At 45.2% G+C, this 21,001-nt stretch overlaps 1 protein-coding gene across 1 annotated transcript in view; it reads left to right on the plus strand.

Moving 5' to 3' along the window:
- BMPER (BMP binding endothelial regulator) overlaps positions 1-21,001 on the plus strand; it is a 215,892-nt gene that overhangs the window by 107,907 nt on the left and 86,984 nt on the right. The window contains exon 7 of the mRNA XM_039527768.1: positions 11,365-11,464. Within this exon, the coding sequence (XP_039383702.1) occupies positions 11,365-11,464 (100 nt within the window). The remainder of the gene's footprint in view (positions 1-11,364; positions 11,465-21,001) is intronic.

The raw sequence follows: 21,001 nt of genomic DNA on the forward strand, positions 1-21,001 counted from the left end.
TTCCTCCCCTTCCCTCCAGCGTTTGCCCAGCCCCAAATCTCTGCTCACCCACTATCCATGTGCAGGGAGTCTCCCTTCTTGTGTCCCAGTTGTCTGCACTGCCAGTAGACAACCAGTCTGGATCCTGTAGGAGCCCCTCGGATGTCCTCCAGTTTGTTCTCCGGGCTCTTCCTGGGTAGGGGTTCTTTGGGCCTTCTCCCAGTCTCCACTTACATGCTCAGCCATCCCTCCTTCCTGGGGAAGTCCGCCTCAGCATACTCCTCCGTAAGCTTTACAGCCGCCCCAGCTGTATTTGGTTGGTGCCACCTCACCCACACCTTTATGATTTCAGGTCTATGATCTCCCTCACTGTCTGGATGTCTGGCCTCAGCTGGGGTGGCCCCGTGCATTGACTTTTGGGCAAATGCCCGGGGCCTCAACCCCCCGTCCACCTCACCCACCGGAACTTCTGGCAGTACTTCTCCACGGACAGCCCCACCTGATCCAGAATGGCTGCCTTAACTGCTTCATTCCTGGGCTGCTCTTCACTTAGGGCCATGTAGGCCACTGGGCTTCACCAGCTATGTAGGGAGCCAGTTGAGGGCCCAGTGTCCAGACCCCACAGCTACCTGCTTAAATGTGCCTAGGAAGGCGTCAGGGTCATCTGTTGGGCCCATTTTACACAGTCCTTAGCCCGGCAACTGAACGCTGTTACCAGATTTACCCATTCCTTTGGGGTATGCTCATTTATTCGGGTTACTCTTCTGGGAAAGGGGAGTCTGTAATTCTATCAATGTGCTGCTTGTGTCACTTGTGTTTTCATATGGAGCTTTACTTCTCCTGTCTGCAATGGAGACAGGAGCTATCCTGCAGGACCTGGGTTCCCCAGGGCTGGGCTTCTCCAGTCCAAAACAGGATGAACATCCACACACTAGGGAGAACACTAGATTTGTTTATAGGTAAACTGATGATTCAAGGGTTTTCTTTAGGCTAGACAATAGGAACTGATCACTGTTGGCTATGGGTGGTGTTTTCTTCCAGGGAGCTCACAATGCAACTAGACTGCTTCACTATTTGGATATCAATTAAGGATTCATTACAACAATTGGTCTGATAATTGCTGAGCTGGGTGTGGGCAGGCATAGGTTCATTAGTATCTGGAGCAGAGATTCCCATGATGCAGTGCTTCCCTGCTTTTTCTGGTCCCAGAGTTCAGTGTGGTTCTTTGTTCTCCATTCTGTATGCTTATGGAGATGTCTCTCTGTCCCATCTCTCATGCAGATGAGACTAGGAGAGTGGTCTCTGCTCTCCATTCTGCATGCTAATGGAGATGTCTTAATCTTGTTACCCTTGTCAGGAGGGATCTAGGTGTGTCTCTCACCCCCCTTCACTGCTCTCTGAATGTTTTTTCCTCAGATGGGTTTTGGTTTCAGCAGGGGAGGGAGGTGGAGGTGCACAACTGGTCTTTCATGAGTCTGGCTGGATACTGCACCCTGGTTTCCCAAGAACACAGAGGTGTTTGGTATCAACGCCATCACCTCCCATGGGGCTCACCACTTTCTGCAGGAACTACTGTTGGATGCCAGCCTGCTCCTGAATGAAGTCCTGCAAGCTCTTCTGCTGTTCTGCCTGCCAGGTGAGCAGGGCCTGTCTCTCCAGCTGGTGAGCTTGCTGAAAACTGCATTGCCTTCTGCATTCCTTGTGCTGCTTGACCAGCCACTGCAGGGGCTCCTCCATCTCTAGGCTGCCAAACACTTGCTCTGTCACAGGATCCCAGACAAGCCCCCACGCGTAGCAGAGCGCAACAGGGCCCTGTGGCTCCTGCCTCTGCTAAGTCCCCAAAATCACTCTGAGACCCTGGGGTTAGTATCCACTGGTGCAGTTTATCGACAGGCTTGTTCCCACCACCATTTCACCATGTGTAGTTGGCCCTTCAACATCAGGAGGGAGTGAGGGACTCCCTGCCTTTTCTTTTTCTTTCTGTCCTTCCCCCAAGGCTTTTATATAGTTCCAGGCTAATTAGGTAGCAGCTGTCTCCACCTCCCAGTTAGGGCCACGTTTTCTCCAGGCAGCTCTAATCTGTCACCCTAAATGGGAGCTGGCATGACAGAGGGCTCAATCAGCAACCCTTTGCCCAGACCCTGTCACAGAATGTTATGTGGGTCAGTGTCAAAAGCCTTATTAAAATTGAGATAAATCATGTCTCCTGCTTCCCACTCCATCCACTAAGCCAATAATTAGGCTGATTTGGACTGATTTGTTCTTGACAAATCCATGTTGGCTATTTTTTATAACCCATATCCTCCAGGTGTTTAAAAATTAATTGTTTAATAATATATTCGAGCATGTTTCCAGGTATCAAAGCTAGACTGACTGGTCTATAATACCCCAGATACTCTTTGTTCCCCCTTTTAAGTTTGCCTTTCTTCATATGGGAACTAACGCTTCCTCCATGAGTTCTCAAAGATAATTGCTAATGGTTCTGAGAATGCTTGAGCTAGTTCCTTAAGCAACCTAAGGTTGAATTTCAGGCCCTGCTGACTGGAATACTTCTAACTTATCTAGATAATCTTTAACCTGTACTTTCCCTATTCTGGCTTGTATTATGGATATAGCCATTTGATTTTGTCACAGCAAAATAATTTGTAATTTTCTGCAGGAATTTTCAGTTCACCAAAGTTAATACTGGGAAGGAGAGAGACAAACTATTTTCCATTTGCTTTTTTCTTGACCTATTGTAGCAACATATTGTATTTGTACACAACTTCTTTTCATGCTGTTTGAAGCACTGGAGACTCCTGCTGGGACTTTGAACTCAGGACAAGTAATGCTACGTGTTTTAAGGAGAGTAAATTTGATGGCAAATCAGGACCCTGAGACTGACAGTCCCCAGGAACAATGGCAAGAGGCCAATGCTTCAGGTCAGCCTGATTGACAGGCCAGAGCTGCAGCCAGAGAGAGGCACAGCACAGAGAGAGCAGATCCTGTGCTGGAGAGAGCAGACCCTGTGCTGGGAGCGGAGCTGCAGCCAGAGAGCCAGAGGCACAGCGCAGAGAGAGCAGATCCTGTGCTGGGAGCAGAGCTGGGCCAGCCAGAGAGCCAGAGGCACAGCCCAGGGAGAGCAGATCCTGTGCTGGGAGCGGAGCTGCAGCCAGAGAGCCAGAGGCACATCCCAGGAGAGCAGATCCTGTGCTGGGAGCAGAGCTGCAGCCAGAGAGCCAGAGTGTGGTGAGCAACTGGGGCCAGCCAAGCCAAGGGTCCATGCAGGCCAGGCTGGGAGGGGGGCTGGCACTGGAAAGAAGGATCCCCCAAAGCCCGCCCGTGTGTGGTCACCACCATTTCAAGTGTCCACCCACAGCATCCCCTGCAGCCAGCCCAGGGGCTGAGAAGGAGGCCTGGGGCCTACAAGGAACAGACTGCAAAGTGCTTTGATGTCCAGAGACATTGTTTGAATGTTCCCTGCCACAGAGCAGGGTGAATTTATTCTTATTCTTTTCTTTAAATTGATTGTTAAGTAAACAACTTGTATTTGCTTTAAATTGTATGGAATAATCAGTGGGTCAGGAGGTGCCCAGTGCAGAGAGGAATCCTGGGCCCAGTCTCAGGATCCTATCCACAGGGTCCACCCCATTGGTTTACTGCTTGAGTTCTAGTAGCACTGTCCAGGCCTGGTAGAGCACTCTACCATGGCTGGAATTGACAGTGATAGACCAACAGGCAGCAAAGGTCACAGAGTTTGGTGGCTTCCCGACAAGACCAGGACATACGGTAGAAGAGTGGGTCAAGTCTGTGAAGGCAGCTGTGCTAAGAGTACCTGTAGAAGACCATGTAGACTTCATAGAGGAACATCTCAAGGGCCAGGCCAAGGCCACAGTAAAGTTCATGGCAGTGGCAGACAAGAAAGATGTGGAAAAGGTATTTGAACTCCTCCTAGAAGTGTATGGAGACAAGGTGCCTATTGGAACCCGACTAAAGGAGTTCTTTGAGAGAAAGCAGGAGCCTGGTGAAACTATCCGGGCATATGCATATGACCTCCAGGAGAGAATGAGCAAAGTGGAGCGGCGAGACCCTCAACGAGTTCCAGACCCAGATACAGTTCTGAAAGAGCAGCTGGTGTTGGGGCTTCGTGATGACTCGTGAAATGAAAAGGAGGTTTAAGGAAGAGCCCAGTAAGAAGTTCTATGAACTCATGCAGGCGGCCATTATGTGGTCAGAAGAAGAGGAAGTTCCTGTGGCAGAGACAGCCAAGAGTAACCCCCTAGTGAATGCAGCTGCTGGGAAAAGCCCTGCCCCAAACACAGCTAACATTGGAAAGCTTAAGTGAAGCTGTCCAAAAACAGGGGAGATGTTGAAAGTAATGACTGAGGTGATGAACCAATATGCCAAGACATCCAAGGGCCCCAGGACCCGAAGAAGAGCCCACTGAAGGATGAGCTGGGAAGATACATTTGTTACACTTGTGACAGGCCAGGACATACTAGCCGAGAATGTTCACTGAGAAGGAGAACAGAGTCCCAGGCACTCGAAACCAATGGGGCACCAGGAGTGGTCCATCTAGAGTAGAAGGCCAAGCAGTGGCAGAAGGATTCCTAGGCCTGTCCTTGGTGGAAAATCCTCTGCATACAGTGAGAGGAACGTGGTCAGTGCCAGCATATCTAGCGACTTCTGTGCGAGCATTTGGAGACTGTCTAACTGCTGAAGTATATATAGCAGGTGAAGACCAGATGTTTGGTAGATACTGGCGTCACCACCATTACAGAGTCGCATTTTAAAAATATTTGAAGGACAAGGACCTGACCATGCACAGCACACGGTTTCTAACAGCTGTTAATGGACTGGCAATCCCAGTGGCGGGGTGCCTTGAAGCAGACATAGAGTATATGGGCCAAACGCTGCCAGGAAAATGCATCTTCATCCTGAAAGACAAAGCATCAAAAGGGAGCCATATGGGAGAAGAAGTTCCAGGGATTCTAGGAATGAACATCATCAGTGAGCTGAAGGAGCTACTCTTACCAGGAGAAGGAACCAGGAGGATGAACTGTCACGAGCACTATACGAAGAATGCTGTGCGGAGTAGAGTATTGGCTCGAGCGGAGAGGCAGAGTCATTCCCTGGGCCCCAGGAGGCATATTGGAAATGTTAAAGTGGGCAGAAAACAGAAGACCATTATTCCTCCGTGGAAAGGGAAGATCCTTGATGAACACCGCTGTGTACCAGAAAATGAGCTGCAGATGATGAGGGAGAAGGGAGGACGAGTTACCTTCCAGAAAGATGTGATGGGAGACTGCCAGTTCCTGTTCACGCTGATTCCTGCACATGAGAGAAACATCAAGAAATCTTTTCTAAGGATGAGGTGACCAATTATGATGACCAAGTCAAAGGTCACCATGACAGGCTGAAGATAGCCTGTGAAGTTGCTCTCAATACAACTAAAGACACTGCCCAAAGTAGGAAAAGGACTTATGATCGCAAGTCCAGTGGGTCACACCAATCCCGAGCTACCAGTTTACACAGGAGGTCCTGAGAGAGTAGTACACAGGGACCAGTTGAAAAATTGCACTCTTAGTCCAGACAGGTACCATAGGAGGCGTAGATCAGTACACTCTGAGGAGGCTGAAACCAGTTGGGAAATGGTTCTAGTCCCACAAACCAAATACAGAGGGGGACAGAGTGGGGCAAACCCAAACCCTAACGAGAATGGCCAGATCCTCAAACTGACCCAGTATTACCGAGGATAGGAAACAGAAAATATGGGTAACGAACCACCAGTTTTAAGGAGGTCCCAGAGGGCTAATAAAGGTGTACTTCCTGTTAGACTTAGAGATACTTATTTTATTGGTTCTATGTAGTGTGTTGATGAATATTGTTATGTATAGTATTAAGAAGTAGATGTGGAGTGTTAACTATGTTAAATGTTCTTTCGTAATTGTTAATGGGTTTTTAATATAATATGATGTGGATATATGTTGTTGTTATGGGGCCTGGATGTGTAACTATTGTGGCTGTGGCAGAATTTTAGCAGGGGAATGTACTGTTGCCCCTTACTAACATTCAGTGGGGGTTTTGGCTGCTAGCTCCCAGCACTAAAAGGGGAGGTTTGATGGCAAATCAGGACCCTGAGACTGACAGTCCCCAGGAACAATGGCAAGAGGCCAATGCTTCAGGTCAGCCTGATTGACAGGGCAGGCCGGCTAATCAGGGAGACAGAAGGCCAGTGTGGGTCCCGTCCTCCGTGTGTGAGCAGGAATGTGCCGGAGTCAGACAGAGTGGGGCCGAGCTAAGGAGGAAGCAGGGGCCCAAGCTGAGCTGGAGAACAGAGCCAGGCCAGATCCAGAGGGGCCAGAGCTGCAGCCAGAGAGCCAGAGGCACAGCACAGAGAGAGCAGATCCTGTGCTGGGAGCGGAGCTGCAGCCAGAGAGCCAGAGGCACAGCACAGAGAGAGCAGATCCTGTGCTGGGAGCGGAGCTGCAGCCAGAGAGCCAGAGGCACAGCGCAGAGAGAGCAGATCCTGTGCTGGGAGCAGAGCTGGGCCAGCCAGAGAGCCAGAGGCACAGCCCAGGGAGAGCAGATCCTGTGCTGGGAGCGGAGCTGCAGCCAGAGAGCCAGAGGCACATCCCAGGGAGAGCAGATCCTGTGCTGGGAGCAGAGCTGCAGCCAGAGAGCCAGAGTGTGGTGAGCAACTGGGGCCAGCCAGACACTCCAGCCAAGGGTCCATGCAGGCCAGGCTGGGAGGGGGACCTTAACCTGCCGGGGGACTGGCACTGGAAAGAAGGATCCCACCACCCAAAGCCCGGAGGTGTGTGGTCACCACCATTTCAAGTGTCCCACCCACAGCATCCCTGCAGCACAGCCAGGGCCTGAGAAGGAGGCCTGGGGCCTACAAGGAACAGACTGCAAAGTGCTTTGATGTCCAGAGACATTGTTTGAATGTTCCCTGCCACAGAGCAGGGTGATGTATTTATTCTTATTCTTTTCTTTAAATTGATTGTTAAGTAAACAACTTGTATTTGCTTTAAATTGTATGGAATAATCAGTGGGTCAGGAGGTGCCCAGTGCAGAGTGTCCTAGGTGGCCACAGCAGGGTTGGGGTTGAGCCCCAGGAATCCTGGGCCCAGTCTTGACTCTGCCAAACAGGAGAGTCCTCAAGGGCAGGGAGGTCTCTGGGTAAAGGAAGTGACTCAGATCCTTGAAAGTTCCCCACAATAGCGGGACCATTCCCCCGCTTACATAAAGGTCCAGATCATAGCATTGTACAGGTTTTGATGTTTTCTTAAAGCTTGAAACTCACCAACTCTCTATAATAACTGAAGGCCAGGTGGAGTTACTATAATTTTAAATGAAATAGGTTGATTTGTTTTATGTCTTTTTGAACATGCACTATATGATGATATGTAAGCCTGGAATATCTATCTCGGGTAGCAGAGACCTGGAATGTTGCTTCACTCTTAGGACCTAAACAGCATAACAGCTGGAATCAGAAACCAGTGATAAAAAGCCAGACATGATTCAGTTTGAGAGAAAATTCCTAGATGAGGGAAAGGAGAGGTGAATAGAAGGGGAAAAGGTGCTGAGCACAAAGGAACTAAAAATAAAAGGCAAAAACAAACAAGCATTTAGCATTACTTATCAATAGAACCCTCCCAAATTCACCACCGTGAAAAACGCATTGTGGACCATGAAATCTGGTCTCCCCGCATGAAATCTGATCTTTTACCCTATACTATACTTATTTCATGGAGGAGACCAGTGTTTTCTAAACTGGGGGTCCTGACCCAAAAAGAGGAGGTGGGGAGGCACAAGGTTATTGTAGGGGAGGTCCACAGTACTTCCACCCTTACTTCTGCGCTGCCTTTAGAGCTGGACAACCAAAGAGAAGTGGTGGCTGGCTGAGAGCCCAGCTCTGAAGGTAGTGCTGCCACCAGCAGCAGTACAGAAGTATGGATGGCATGGTATGGTATTGCCACTCTTTCTTCTGTGCTGCTGCCTTCAGAACTGGGCGGCCGGAGAGTGGTGGTAGTTACCCGAGGGCCCAGCTCTGAAGGCAGCGCTGCTGCGAAAAAGCAGTGCAGAAGTAAGGGTGGCAATACCTCGACCCTCCTACAATAACCTTGCGACTCCCCCCCCCTCCACACACACACCCTTTGAGCCAGGACTCCTACAGTTACAACACCATGAAATTTCAGATTTAAATACTGCAATCATGAAATTTATGATTTTTAAAATCCCATGACTGTGAAATTGAACAAAATGGACTGAACTTGGTAGGGCCCTACTTCTCAAATTAAGACATTTCTGTTTGGTGGAAAACACATTTCCTAGGGCCTTTTCTGAACAACATTTTGTGAGATTCTTGATGATAAAATATCCCCTAGAATTCTGTGTAATATTTTATATATTGGTTATGTTTAGTGACAATCAAGATTTAAAAAAGTGGCTAGTGGCTTTGGGTGCTTTAATTTCTGGATACCCAACTTCCGACACATTTTTTGGGGTCTGATTTTCAGAAGGAGGTGCTTTTAGGTGTTTGGGGGGATAATACCCTCCCCCCATTTAATTAAGGTTCAGCTGGAAATAACTGGACCTTCTGTACCATGTGATATAATTTAAGCTGAGCATATTTGCCAATTGTGGCTTTGCAGCAGCCAATCTTGTTGAGGAGATGGACTGAAGCTGTTTTGTAAATAAATGTGAGCCAGGGCTGAGCTGATCTGGAGGAAAAGAGAACATTTTTTATTAGAGGCTCCCTCTTTTTTTAGGAACTTCATTCAATTCACCAAGGGGATTATAAATCAAATGCAGAGATGATGAAATTTATTTGAGGTAGGATGAGCAAAACTGCATTAACTCCCGTACTCAGCCCGGAACACAGGCTTGACAGGGTAACCTCAGAAACCACACTGTGTCTGTGTCTGTGTCTACACACCTAAACTCTTCAATGCACTGTGAGGAGTGCAGTATAAAAACCTAAGTAGAACAGAACAGACTAGAAAGGGGTTTCTCAAAGAAGGATTACACCTGAGTTTTGCCTTGATCAGTCAAAGAAGTAGGGCTCCAAAACAGTTCTGGGGATGTGTATATGCAGAAAACAAAATCCTTAGGTGAGGTTATGGGGAGGGGCCCTTTCAAATTTCAGGGATCTGGTCAACCAAGCTACTAGATCATTCCTTAACTCACCATCAGTGTTGTGTTCTCTCTCTCTCTCTCTCCCGCCCCCCTAATCTCATCAACAGCTCCATGCCCTAATTACTCATTCACATTATCTTTTCAGGATGGGTTCTGTCTTCTATGAGCTTTCCCCTCCGTGGAGTGACAGCACCATTTCCGTGAGCCAGGGAGAGAGATTTATTCATTCTCTCATTCTGCACCTGTGCCTCTTCCTAAAGAGCTATTCCCTGAGCATCAGAAGAATCCTCAGTGAAAGACTTCATTTAGTTTTGTCAGAGTTTCCTGTCTGATCCATAATTTAGATCAGCAGTTTCAGCTCGCAATAAACTCTGTATTCCTGGATGCTGTGATGAAAGAATTATGAGCAGGCCATAGCCATGTGCATTCAGGATACTTCACTGGTCCCCTTGGGGCAGATGGAAAAAATGTTATTTTCGGAGAGTTCTGGGTCTGAAATCTTGTTACAGTATGTGGTACAGACAGTACATTATTTTTTTTCATAATAGTATCAGTCTGGCCATTTGTCTACATTAGTCTGCTCTTGCTACATAAAAGCTCACTCATGGTTCACTGTGCTATTGTACTGTTTGGGGGTGGAGTCTTGTACCATAATTTCAAACAGTGAACTCTTAAAAGAATGGCTTTTTCCATCTGTTTCAAGGGAGGTCAGAGAAGCATCCTGAATGCATATGGCTGTAGACTACTCATAATTCTTTCATTGCAGCATCCAGGAATACAAAGTATATTGTGGGCTGAATCTTCTGCCCTAGATTATGGATTGGGCAGGACATTTAGATTAAACTAACTGAACTCCCTTCATGGGACAAAGGTGACTAGATTTTAAAAGTGGAAAAACCTGGATACCAGTCATAGGTGTGGAGGATATTTTGGTTGAGGTCTTGAGATGTGCACAGAAAGGTTTTGGCAACAGTGGAGAGAGGAAAGGTTGCGCGCTCTCTCTTCTCTCGCGCTCTCTCTCTCTCTCTCTCCCCCTCCATCTTTAGCCAAAAAATATCTCCTCCCCACTAGGTTGACCAGACATCCCAATTTCACAGGGAAAGCGACTGTCTTATACAGGCACCTATTACCACTCACCCCTTGTCCCAATTTGTCACAATTGTGATCTGGTGACCCTACTACCTACCATCCCCTACAAACCTCCTTTTTAGAATAAAACATAGGCTATTATTTAGACTGAAAACTCTTTGAGACACAAATGGTCTTTTCTCACTGTATGTGTGTACAGCATCTAGGACAATAGGGCCCTGATTCCTGACTAGGGCCTTGAAGTACTACTGCATTACAGGTAATAAATAATGTTTCAGTAAAGAATATTGATCTCTGTGTCACCTTCACTTTTTTTCCTCCAGTCCCAACGCTTTTGCCTCTTTCTCTACACAGTATCTGCAAGGCCAACATCTTTTCCCTTTGAAATCACCCCTGAACCAAGCCCTGCCTTATTTCTACTCTTTCCCCCTTGTCGCAATATTGTTGATTGATCTCCTTCAACTGGTTTCTCTATTCTTACACTTTCTATGCTGTTTCTCTTTTGTCTTTTTCTCATTTTCTCCTGCACTTTCCCCTGCTCCTTCAGTATATGCTTCTTTCCTCTCTCAGAATGAGTGTGGCAGACAATCTCATTAACTATCTGTTCTTTGTTCTCTGAACAGTGCAGACTTTTGGGGTGTGCACAGTTGGACTGAGAATGGGCTTTCAGGAATGATTGTGGTTACTTGGGATTCCTGAAGTGGTGGAAATACTGGGAGAATACCCATTCTCCTCTTACTTTTGTTCTTTAACTCTGCTTTCTATCACAGACAAACCAAGAAATCTTATGCAGCGGCATACGCGGTAAAAAATAATGGAAAAAAGTGTTCAGCAACTGTTTGGAACCTCAAGAAAGGTTGATGTGTTATGTTTTTATTCTATTTGATTTTCCCACATCCATATTGAGAAATCAGTTAGCCAGGCACTTCTCTTTGTGAAGCTACCACTTGCTTATTGTTTACCAGAGTGAAAAACAGTAATACATATAGAGATTCTGCAAGGAATGTAGGAAGTGCTTCATGGCAGTTACATATAATCTCTGTGACAGGTATGAATAGAAATATATGTGGGCAAATATTGTTTCTGCTAAGGCTTCTATAAGACTTGTCACCAGTGTGTGTGCACGTGTTTGGTTTGTTTTTTTTCTTCCTAATTGAGCCTATTTTCCCTTAGGGAGGCAGGACACACTGCGTACAAGAAGTCTGCCCCATTCTGTCATGTCCCCAGCATCTCAGTCACATTCCTTCTGGACACTGTTGCCCCAAATGTTTAGGTGAGTGGTTCTTTTTGCAGGCATATAATGTATGTAATGCAATATATTTCTGCATAGTGGCTTTCATACAAATATTTCACAGCCAATAAAAAGCAAAAATTAGTGATGCTTAGTAGTAAAGGTTACAATTTGCTTTTTATACAGGTGGCCTCAATAGATATGGTAGGGTCTTGAAGAAAGATACAAAAGGACACATTTTGGGAGAGGGGTTGGGAAATTTGTCATGAGTGAGAGAAAAGAATATAATTGATTCCCAGCTTTACCACACATGTTTTGCAAAGCAGGGTGAGATTGGGGGAGGCAGCTCATTGAAATGTCCATAAATCCTAGAAAGATGCTTCACCTCCTATTCAAGCAGGTTCCCCCATTTTTGGTTTTGAGGAAATAGCTATCGAAGAAAGACCGTCAGCTGAAGTGTCCTTATTAAAAGCTATTGTCAGAATGGATAGGGACCTATTAATTTGTGTAATTGTTCACTCCCTGGAAGGGCATCATAGTCTGAACTGGCAAGATTTTCAGATGGATTAAGATAACTCAGTACGTGCTTTTGCATCAGATGGTTTCTTCTCCCCCAGAACATCAAGCAATATAAACAATGTGAAATCTTGAGGGAAGAACATCTGCCCTCCAGTTGTTGACACTGGTGGGGGCCCAGTTTGGACCAGAAAGAATCAGTCTGGCCATTTGTCTACATGCAAGGTATTAAAGTTAAATTAAAGATTACAGGGATTGGAATAGAAATGAGTTACCTTTAGAAAAGTATTGTATGACACATTTACCTCTAATCTCAGATACTCCCCACCTTAGCTCACCTCTGCTTTTGGTTCCAGAATGGCATCATGATCTCCAGGTACAGGCTGGGGAGAGAGTGCTGCTTCCTTCTAGTGCCAAGAAAGCTTTTTAGGATTGCTTTGCCATTATTCTGCATGGCCAGCACCTTGAAAAGAGGGGAAGTCCAGAAACCCTTTCCCTTGAGGCTGAGGACAGTTGATGTTACCTAGTGGTCTCTCAGCTGGGCTCTGTTACTGGATGTTGAGAAGTCTCAGAGGACATGTACTCTGGGCTTCCTAGACACATCTCATGCTCTGCATCACAACTCCAGGGGAAGCCCTAGGGAGATATCAAATTTAAGAGGAACGGCAGCAGGTTCCCAAAAAGAGACTTCTGGGCCTAAAAGGCATCTGTGATGTAGAGATTCAGGGACTGAGCCAGACTCCTTTTGGGAAGGCAGACTGTTCTGCAGACTGTTTGGGAAGGCAGAATCTGAAAAAGGTTAAGACTTTGGCTTGCTCTTATTTTGCTCATACCATCTCCACTCACCCCTTGATTCAATAATTCTCAGTGAATCACTCTAATTCAGGTGCAAAGAATAGCAACAAGCTATCATGAAGGGAATCTGGGTTTTAATTTTGTCTGCTATGTCTGAAAGAGCTGGGACCATTACAGACTTGATACAACTCCTCTCACCCAGTTAGAGGGGATTTTGTTGTCTCAGCCATATCCCGTACTAGAATCTTGAGCCTATTTTCAGGGCTGGCTTAATGAAAGGACACGAAAGGGCCATGGGCCTCAAGGCCTGTAGATTATTCCAGCATCTCATAATATTTAACATATTTTTGCCTTCTTGAAACATAGCATTTTATTTTATTTTATGAGAAGCTTTATAAATACCTGGCTCAGACATAAAACTGCAGCACCAGAGAGTACACTCCCTTAGTTGTCACCTACCACCCCACACTGAAACCCATAAGGGGTATCATCAAACAACAACAACCCATACTCGATGTGGACCCCATCGTGAAAGAAATATTTCTTTAACTCCCTCTTCTGGTCTTCAAACAACTCCCAACTTCTCATCACCAGAATCAAGCTCACCACAGACCAGGATACACCAACTCAAAGTGGCACCATACTCTGCCAGAACAGATGCAAAACCTACAGACATATCTCCACTACTATAATGATCAACACCCCCTGTGACCCGGGGTGCCTCGAGGAGCCCTCACTGGAAATGCCAAGGTCAGGGCAGGCTGCAAAAGGGAAAGCAGATACTCCTAAGACTGGTGGGTAACACTGAAGTTAAGCCCTCCAACCAGTCACAAACTGTGCTTCTGATCCCTGACACTGCTTATCAAGAAGCAAAAAAGAAATCACACAGCCTCCTTTATTGCATTCCAGTTCTCTGGCTCCCAATCAGCACCCAGGACCAGTACAGTGAGAAGTTGTTTTAAAACTCTACTCACATATACAAAATGTTCTTCTGACACCAAAGGGTCAGCCACATTACCAAGTCAGTATAGGGTTGGATCTTACCCAAAATACCATGGTGCCAGCCAATCCTTTAGTGTCTAAAACTAAAGGTTTATTATAAAGAAAAAAGAGAGAACAAGAAGAGAGATGTTAAATGGTAAAGCAGTCACATACATATAAAGATTCAAAGTCCATGAGGTTCCTAGCAGTACTGGTGAGTTTGCTGGCTTGAAAGTCCCTCTGGATCACATTCCCAGCCTGGATGGGTCATTCGGTCATTTGTTCAAAGCTTCATTTGTAGAAAAGTTCCTCCAGAGGTAAGAAGCAGAAATGAAGAGAAAATGGGGAAGATGCAGCTGCCTTTTATAGTCTTTTGCCATGTGGCCTGTGCTTCCTTTGTTTCCAACACAAACTGCCCAGCACATGGCTTGGAAGCCTTTTCTGTCTATAGGCATACCCATGCATGCCTTGCTGCATCATAAGGTGTATCCTCTGCCTTCTCTCAATGGGTCAATTGTATAGCTGATGGTCCCTAATGGGCCATCAAGCAGGCTAGGCGGAGCTGATGCCAAACTGTCTGGGGGTGTAACACAGAAGCATAGCCCAAGTTTGAATACAGATATACATACATATCTATAACTCATAATACAAAAGGTGATACAAACATATAATAATTTTGTTTATCTGGCAAATCATAACATTTTTACAGATCTCTTACATGGCATACCTGGCATATGTCATTACAGTTTTACAATATTGGTATTCATAATATCTTAAAGTGTCCCCCAGATTCCATATAGTGTCACACACACCCTCCCACAACACACCATTTAGGATCCATGGATCCCACACATGCCCCTCATCCAGGGTACTAAATGCCCCAGTAATATGTGGGTGATACCAGACAATCTCTACGCTCTCGAATGAATTCACACAGGAAAATAATAAAAGACAAACACACCACATCACCTGTGGGTGAACACTTTTCACAAAGGAATCATTCTATATGTGACCTATCAGTCTTCATCCTCAAAGAAAACCAGGTGCCTGCCATTCTTTCTTTTTTTTTTTTTTGCTTCTCCCCTTCTGACTGAAGGGGTGTTAATGAGCCATTCTTTTTAGGTGACAAATCTGAAGAACTGTCCCAGATTGAGGTATCAGTAGAGGAGGTTTTGGAACAAATTGATAAATTAAACAATAATAAGTCACCAGGACCAGATGGTATTGACCCAAGTGTTCTGAAGGAACTCAAATAATGAAATTACAGAACTACTAACTGTGGTATGTAACCTATCACTTAAATTAGCTTCTGTACCAGATGACTGGAAGATAACTAATGTGATGCCAATTTTTAAAAAAGGCTCCAGAGTTGATCCTGGCAATTACAGGCTGGTAAGCCTAACTTCAGTACCAGGCAAATTGGTTGAAACTATAGCAAAGAACAGAAATATCAGACACATAGATGAACACAAATTATTGGGGCAGAGTTGACATAACTTTTGTAAAGGGATATCATGCCTCATCAATCTAGTACAGTGGTTCCCAAACTTGTTCCACTGCTTGTACAGGGAAAGCCCCTGGCGGGCCGGGCCGGTTTGTTTACCTGCCACGTCCGCAGGTTCGGCCGATCGCGGCTCCCAGTGGCTGCGGTTCGCTGCTCCAGGCCAATGGGAGCTGCTGGAAGCAGCACGGGCTGAGGGATGTACTGGCTGCTGCTTCCAGCAGCTCCCATTGGCCTGGAGCAGCGAACCGCAGCCACTGGGAGCTGCGATCGGCTGGACCTGCGGACGTGGCAGGTAAACAAACGGGCCCGGCCCGCCAGGGGCTTTCCCTGCACAAGCAGCGGAACAAATTTGGGAACCACTGATCTAGTAGAATTCTTTGAGCGGGTCAACAAACAGGTGGACAAGGGTGATTCAGGAGATATAGTGTACTTGGACTTCCAGAAAGCCTTTGACAAGCCTCACCAAAGGCTCTAAAGCAAACTAAGCAGTACTGGGATAAGAGGAGGGAAGGTCTTCTCATGGATCAATAACTGGTTAAAAGACAGGAAACAAAGAGTAGGAATAAATGGTCAGTTTTCAGAACGGAGAGAGGGAATAGCAGGGTTTCCCAAGGATCTGTATTGGGACCAGTGCTGTTCAACATATTCATAAATGTTCTAGAAAAAGGGGTAAACAGTGAGGTGACAAGGTTTGCAGATGATACAGAATTACTCAAGATAGTTAAGTCCAAAATAGACTGCAAAGATTTACAAAGGGATCTCCCAAAACTTGGTAACTGGGCAACAAAATGGCAGATGAAATTCAATGTTGATAAATGCAAAGTAATGCACATTGGAAAACATTATCCCAACTATACATACAAAATGATGTATGTTTGCTACTCAAGAAAGAGATCTTGGAGTCATCATGGATAGTTCTCTGAAACCAATGTTCCCTCTAATTTTTTCCATCTGTGTGCAGAATGAATTTTTTTATGTGCATCACCAGTCTCAAGGGAGGGGATGTATAGTTCAGTGGTTTGCGCATTGGCCTGCTAAACTGAAGGTTGTGAGTTCAATCCTTGAGGGGGGCACTTATGGTTCTGGGGCAAAATCAGTACTTGGTCCTGCTAGTGAAGGCAGGGGACTGGATTCAATGACCTTTCAGGGTCTCTTCTAGTTCTATGAGATAGGTATGTCTCCATATTTGATGTGTGCCACCAGTAGAAACAAAAAACTTAGATATAATATACATTTTTAAAAAGTTACAATAGGTATGGAAGAAACAATAATAATAATAATAATAAAACAAGGGATAATTAACAAGGTGCACTACTTAAGATGTTTGTTTAATATGAAATCAAATAAAAAGAAAATTAACACTGCAAAATTTTCAGTAATCCTCTCTCCTCACCCCAGCCCCGGGGCTGGTGGAGAGGCATCTCTCCCCACTGCAGCCCCAGAGCTGGGGGAGAAGCATCTCTCCCTGCCACAGCCCTGGGGCTGGTGGAGAGGCGTCTCTCCCTGCCATAGTCCTGCATGCCCCAAGCTCCTCCATCACTGCCCCACACCTCACCCAACAGCCCCCACCCAACCCTATTCCCCACCTCACCCTATATATCCTCCAGGCCCACCTGTGGCTATACCGCTGTGTGTGCGCCTGTAGTAATAAGGTGCGTGGGCCTTGATGGCCTCTTTTGTAGCCATGCAGGGGTGCAGCATAGAGGGAACACAGCTGAAAGCATTCGCTCAGTGTGCAGCAGCAGTCAAAACAGCTAACTGTTAGGAATCAGTAGGAAAGGGATAATAAGATAGAAATTATCATTATGCCACTATATAAATCCACGGTATACCCACACCTTGAATACTGTGAGCAATTCTGGTCACCCCATCTCAAAAAAGATATATTAGAATTGGAAAAAGTACAGAGAAGGGTGACAAAAATTATTAAGGGTATGGAACAGCTTCACTATGAGGAGAGATTAAAAAGACTAGGACTGTTCAGCTTGGAAAAGAGGTGACCGATAGGGGGATATGATAGAGGTCTATGAAATCATGAAAGGTATGAGAAAGTGAGTAAGGAAGTATTAATTACTCCTACACATAACACGAGAACAAGGGATCACCCAATGAAATTAATAGGCAGAACATTTAAAACAAACCAAAAAGAGTACTTCTTTACACAGTGCACAGTCAACCTGTGGAACTTGTTGCCAGGGGATGTTGTGAAGGCTGAAACTATAACTGGATTGAAAAAAGAACTAGAGAAGTTCATGGAGGATAGGTCCATCAATGGCTATTAGCTAAGATGGTCAGGGATGCAAAGCAATGCTCTGGGCATCTCTAAACCTTCCACTGCCAGAAGCTGGAACTGGATGACCGGGGATGGATCACGCGATCAATTGCCCTATTCTGTTAATTCCCCCGAAGCATCTGGCATTGGTCACTGTCAGAAGACAGGAAACTGGGCTAGATGCACCATTGGTCTGACCCAATATGGCCATTCTTAGGTTCTTATGTTGATGGGCCGCCTCACTTTGAATAGTCCCTTGAAATATGTGTTAACTACTTATGCTAAACAATCTGTTCCACCTTGTATTTAGCTATGTCACCCAGAGTACATTTCCCAGACCTGAAGAACAGCTCTGTGTAAGCTCGAAAGCTTCTCTCTCTCACCAACAGAAGTTAGTCCATTACAAGATATTTCCTCACCAACCTTCTTTCTCTAATACCTTGGGACTAACAGGGCTAAAACACTGCATTCTTTGACAAGAGCCTTCTTTTAACGGGGACTGATTTTAGCATTTGTGGAAACCTCATGTTAATTAAACAGATATTCTGTTATCTGTTTATCTTTCTATTTAATCTTATCTTTGGACAAACTGTAAGCCTCTTTGTTTAAGTGGTTTTACTCCTTTACCAGATATTAACTAAAAATAAATTAATTGTGATTTGGAATATAGTGGTGAGCTATTAGCATCCCAAATGCCAAAATATGGGTTTCTCGCCAGTCTGAGAACTAAATTACTGGCATAATAATAAGTTAGTGCCATGCTGACTTATTTGCAGTAATCATTTTATTCCTTGGAAATGACAGACAGCTATCAATCTGACAGATAGATAAACTTTCAGAAGGTTGCAAGATCAGAGCATGGCTCTCACCAAAAAAAAGTAGGTGAAAGCATGTTGTTGCTTCAAGTTTGCTTTGCTCAAAAGGGAAGATGAGGTTAGTGATTTTATTTGAGTCTTAAATGGATTTTTGTTCATATTAGAGAACCAATATATTGTCCATCTGTTCAAAAGAATTCAATAAAACAGAATATGAAGAACAGAAGAGAGACAGGTGGAATAGCAAGCCTGGGGTTTTGCATTGCTTGCAGAATTGCAAGGTGTTGGAAGACTGAGTTGTTGCAGTGCTTTGCAAGGGAATCGATGCTTCTCTAAACTTTACTCTGACCTATGCTGTCAGATCCCTTACTATCGTGAGAACAAAACATTTCTGTAATATTTCCTCTCCTCCACTCCTTCCAAAGCCATGTTATTTGCTTCATGGACTCCACACTGATTTCCTTTCCTTTATTTATTTTTTGATGGTTCCATTCTGATTAATATAGGTAACTTTAACATTATGTAAATTCCTATAATTTCCGTAGACATGTTTGAGCATAAGACATAAAGCTACACTAAGGGAGTCTATCAAACATCTTTATAGATTGTAATAATTTAATGGCTGTCCAGCACATAGCACTTTTGCGCCAGTGTAACTAAATTGCAAACTCCTAATGTTAAACCAGTTTGAATTATGCTTTAATCAATTTAGTTTAATTCAGTAATATACTGAATGAAGAAACATAAATGTAGTTTAGACTAGTTTAAGTGCATCTATGTTGGGGTTTGGACTGGCTGATTTTAAATTGATTTAGTTACATGGGTGCACTTGTGTGGTGGTGGTGGGGGGAAGTTTTCTAATAGAAACATGTCCTAAATAATATTTAAATCCCCTCCCTTATGGGAAAAGTAGTTCTTTGAGTGATGGTCCCTATTGTATTACACTGAGGGTTTACACATATGCACCATGCATCCAGAGCCAGAGATTTTGAAAATAGTAGTGTCAGTTGCTTCATGAATCTGCCTGGGCTCTCTTCATGGTTTCATCCAAGGTGATAAAGGTTGGGACAGACCAATCTCGTCTCCAGTTCCTTCTGATCACCACATGGTCCGGGTCAGAACTATTAGTGTTTTCTTGTATGTGATGCACTTTAAAAATACATAATTGTACATAGTAAGTTTTAGAGTGGTTTACTGTTTTATTGTTTTTATAGTAGTTTTTAGTAGTTTGATAGTTTTAGGAGTAGAATTGGGGTTCTTCTGGGATAGTTTAGTTCTGTGTGAATACCCCCTGCTTTCCCACCCCTATACCCACATGCAGGTACTGAACCCTGCTAAAAATCCCAGGCTTTAAAATCTGTGCCTCCTGCCAATGTTCCTTCTCAGTCAGCGACGAACATCAATGCTGCCTCTACTGCTTAGGAGAAGCCCACATTTCGTCCACGTGCAGTATCTGCCAGACTTTCCCCAGACGTACCTGAGAAGGTTGGGCTCTCCACCTCTGGAAGCACCTTATGGAAGTTGCCATGAAACCTGATTTGGACCCTGGTCAGACAACCCCCTTCCTCCCCACTGTATATCGGTCTGAGGCCGCCAAGAGTGTGCCTCCAGCTACTGAATCTGAGGCCAACACTGGCAGTGCCACCACTATGGACTCTATGCTGGGGCCTACTCGGGAGATAAGGAAGCATGCACGTAAGCATGCCAGTTGGTTTTCCTCTAAGCTTAAGAAGAGAGAGACTCCTTCCAGTAATGGGGACAGAGTGTGCCCTAAAGCGCACAAACACGTAAAGGACCACATAAATTGATGGATCCACTGGTACCAGGTGTGGACCAGTCAACACCATCATCCATCAGAGCTAGAGTGCCGTCTTCTCCCCAGAAGAACAGTGCTTCTGTACTGATTCTGGGGACTGAAAAAGTATCCTTGACTTCTGGGAGGTCTGGAAAAGCACCAGAGTGCCAGGAAGTGTTTGCCTTGGGAGAGCAAGTCTTCACACCTTCTGGGGCTCTCTACTTCCAAGTAGAGTTTATCTCTGGGACAGAACATGCCACATCTGAGGCACTCCTCACCCCCCGCTCCTGGTGTGTACTTGCTTCCGTTGGTAATGCCAATGGCACTGGTCTCCGAGTTGTCTTCGAAGGAATCAGATGAGGGACAGGCAACATCCATCCCTTTCCACCACTACAAGTACCAATGGAGGCCTTCTACATTGTGGCAGTATCCCTCACTCCAGCCACCACAGAGCCACTGGCTTCCTATGCCATGGGGCTCTCCGCAACACCCTCTGGATCTATCATGCTGACTCTATTGGGGATCCTGGCCCCAATATTCATTCTCAGAACCTGTCCATTACATCAGGGAGGGTTTACTAATAAGCAAAAGTGATTTTATTAAGTATAAAAAGTAGGATTTAAGTGGTTCCAAGTAATAAGAGACAGAGCAAAGTAAGTCACCAAGCAAAATAAAGCAAAAACACGCAAGTCTAAGCCTAGTACATTAAGAAACTGTTTACAGGTAAAATCTCACAGCTTCTTTCTAGTCTTCTCACAATCTAGTCTGTGAAAGCTTCTTTCACAGACTAGACTCCTTCCTAGTCTGGGCCCAATCCTTTCCCCTGGTACAGTCCTTGTTAGTTCCAGCAGACATCTTAGGTGGAAAGCAGGGGTGTTCTCATGACTGGCAGCCACTTTTG

This window comes from Mauremys reevesii, linkage group 2 (genome assembly GCF_016161935.1).
Source record: "Mauremys reevesii isolate NIE-2019 linkage group 2, ASM1616193v1, whole genome shotgun sequence".
NCBI classification, from domain to species: Eukaryota; Metazoa; Chordata; order Testudines; family Geoemydidae; genus Mauremys; species Mauremys reevesii.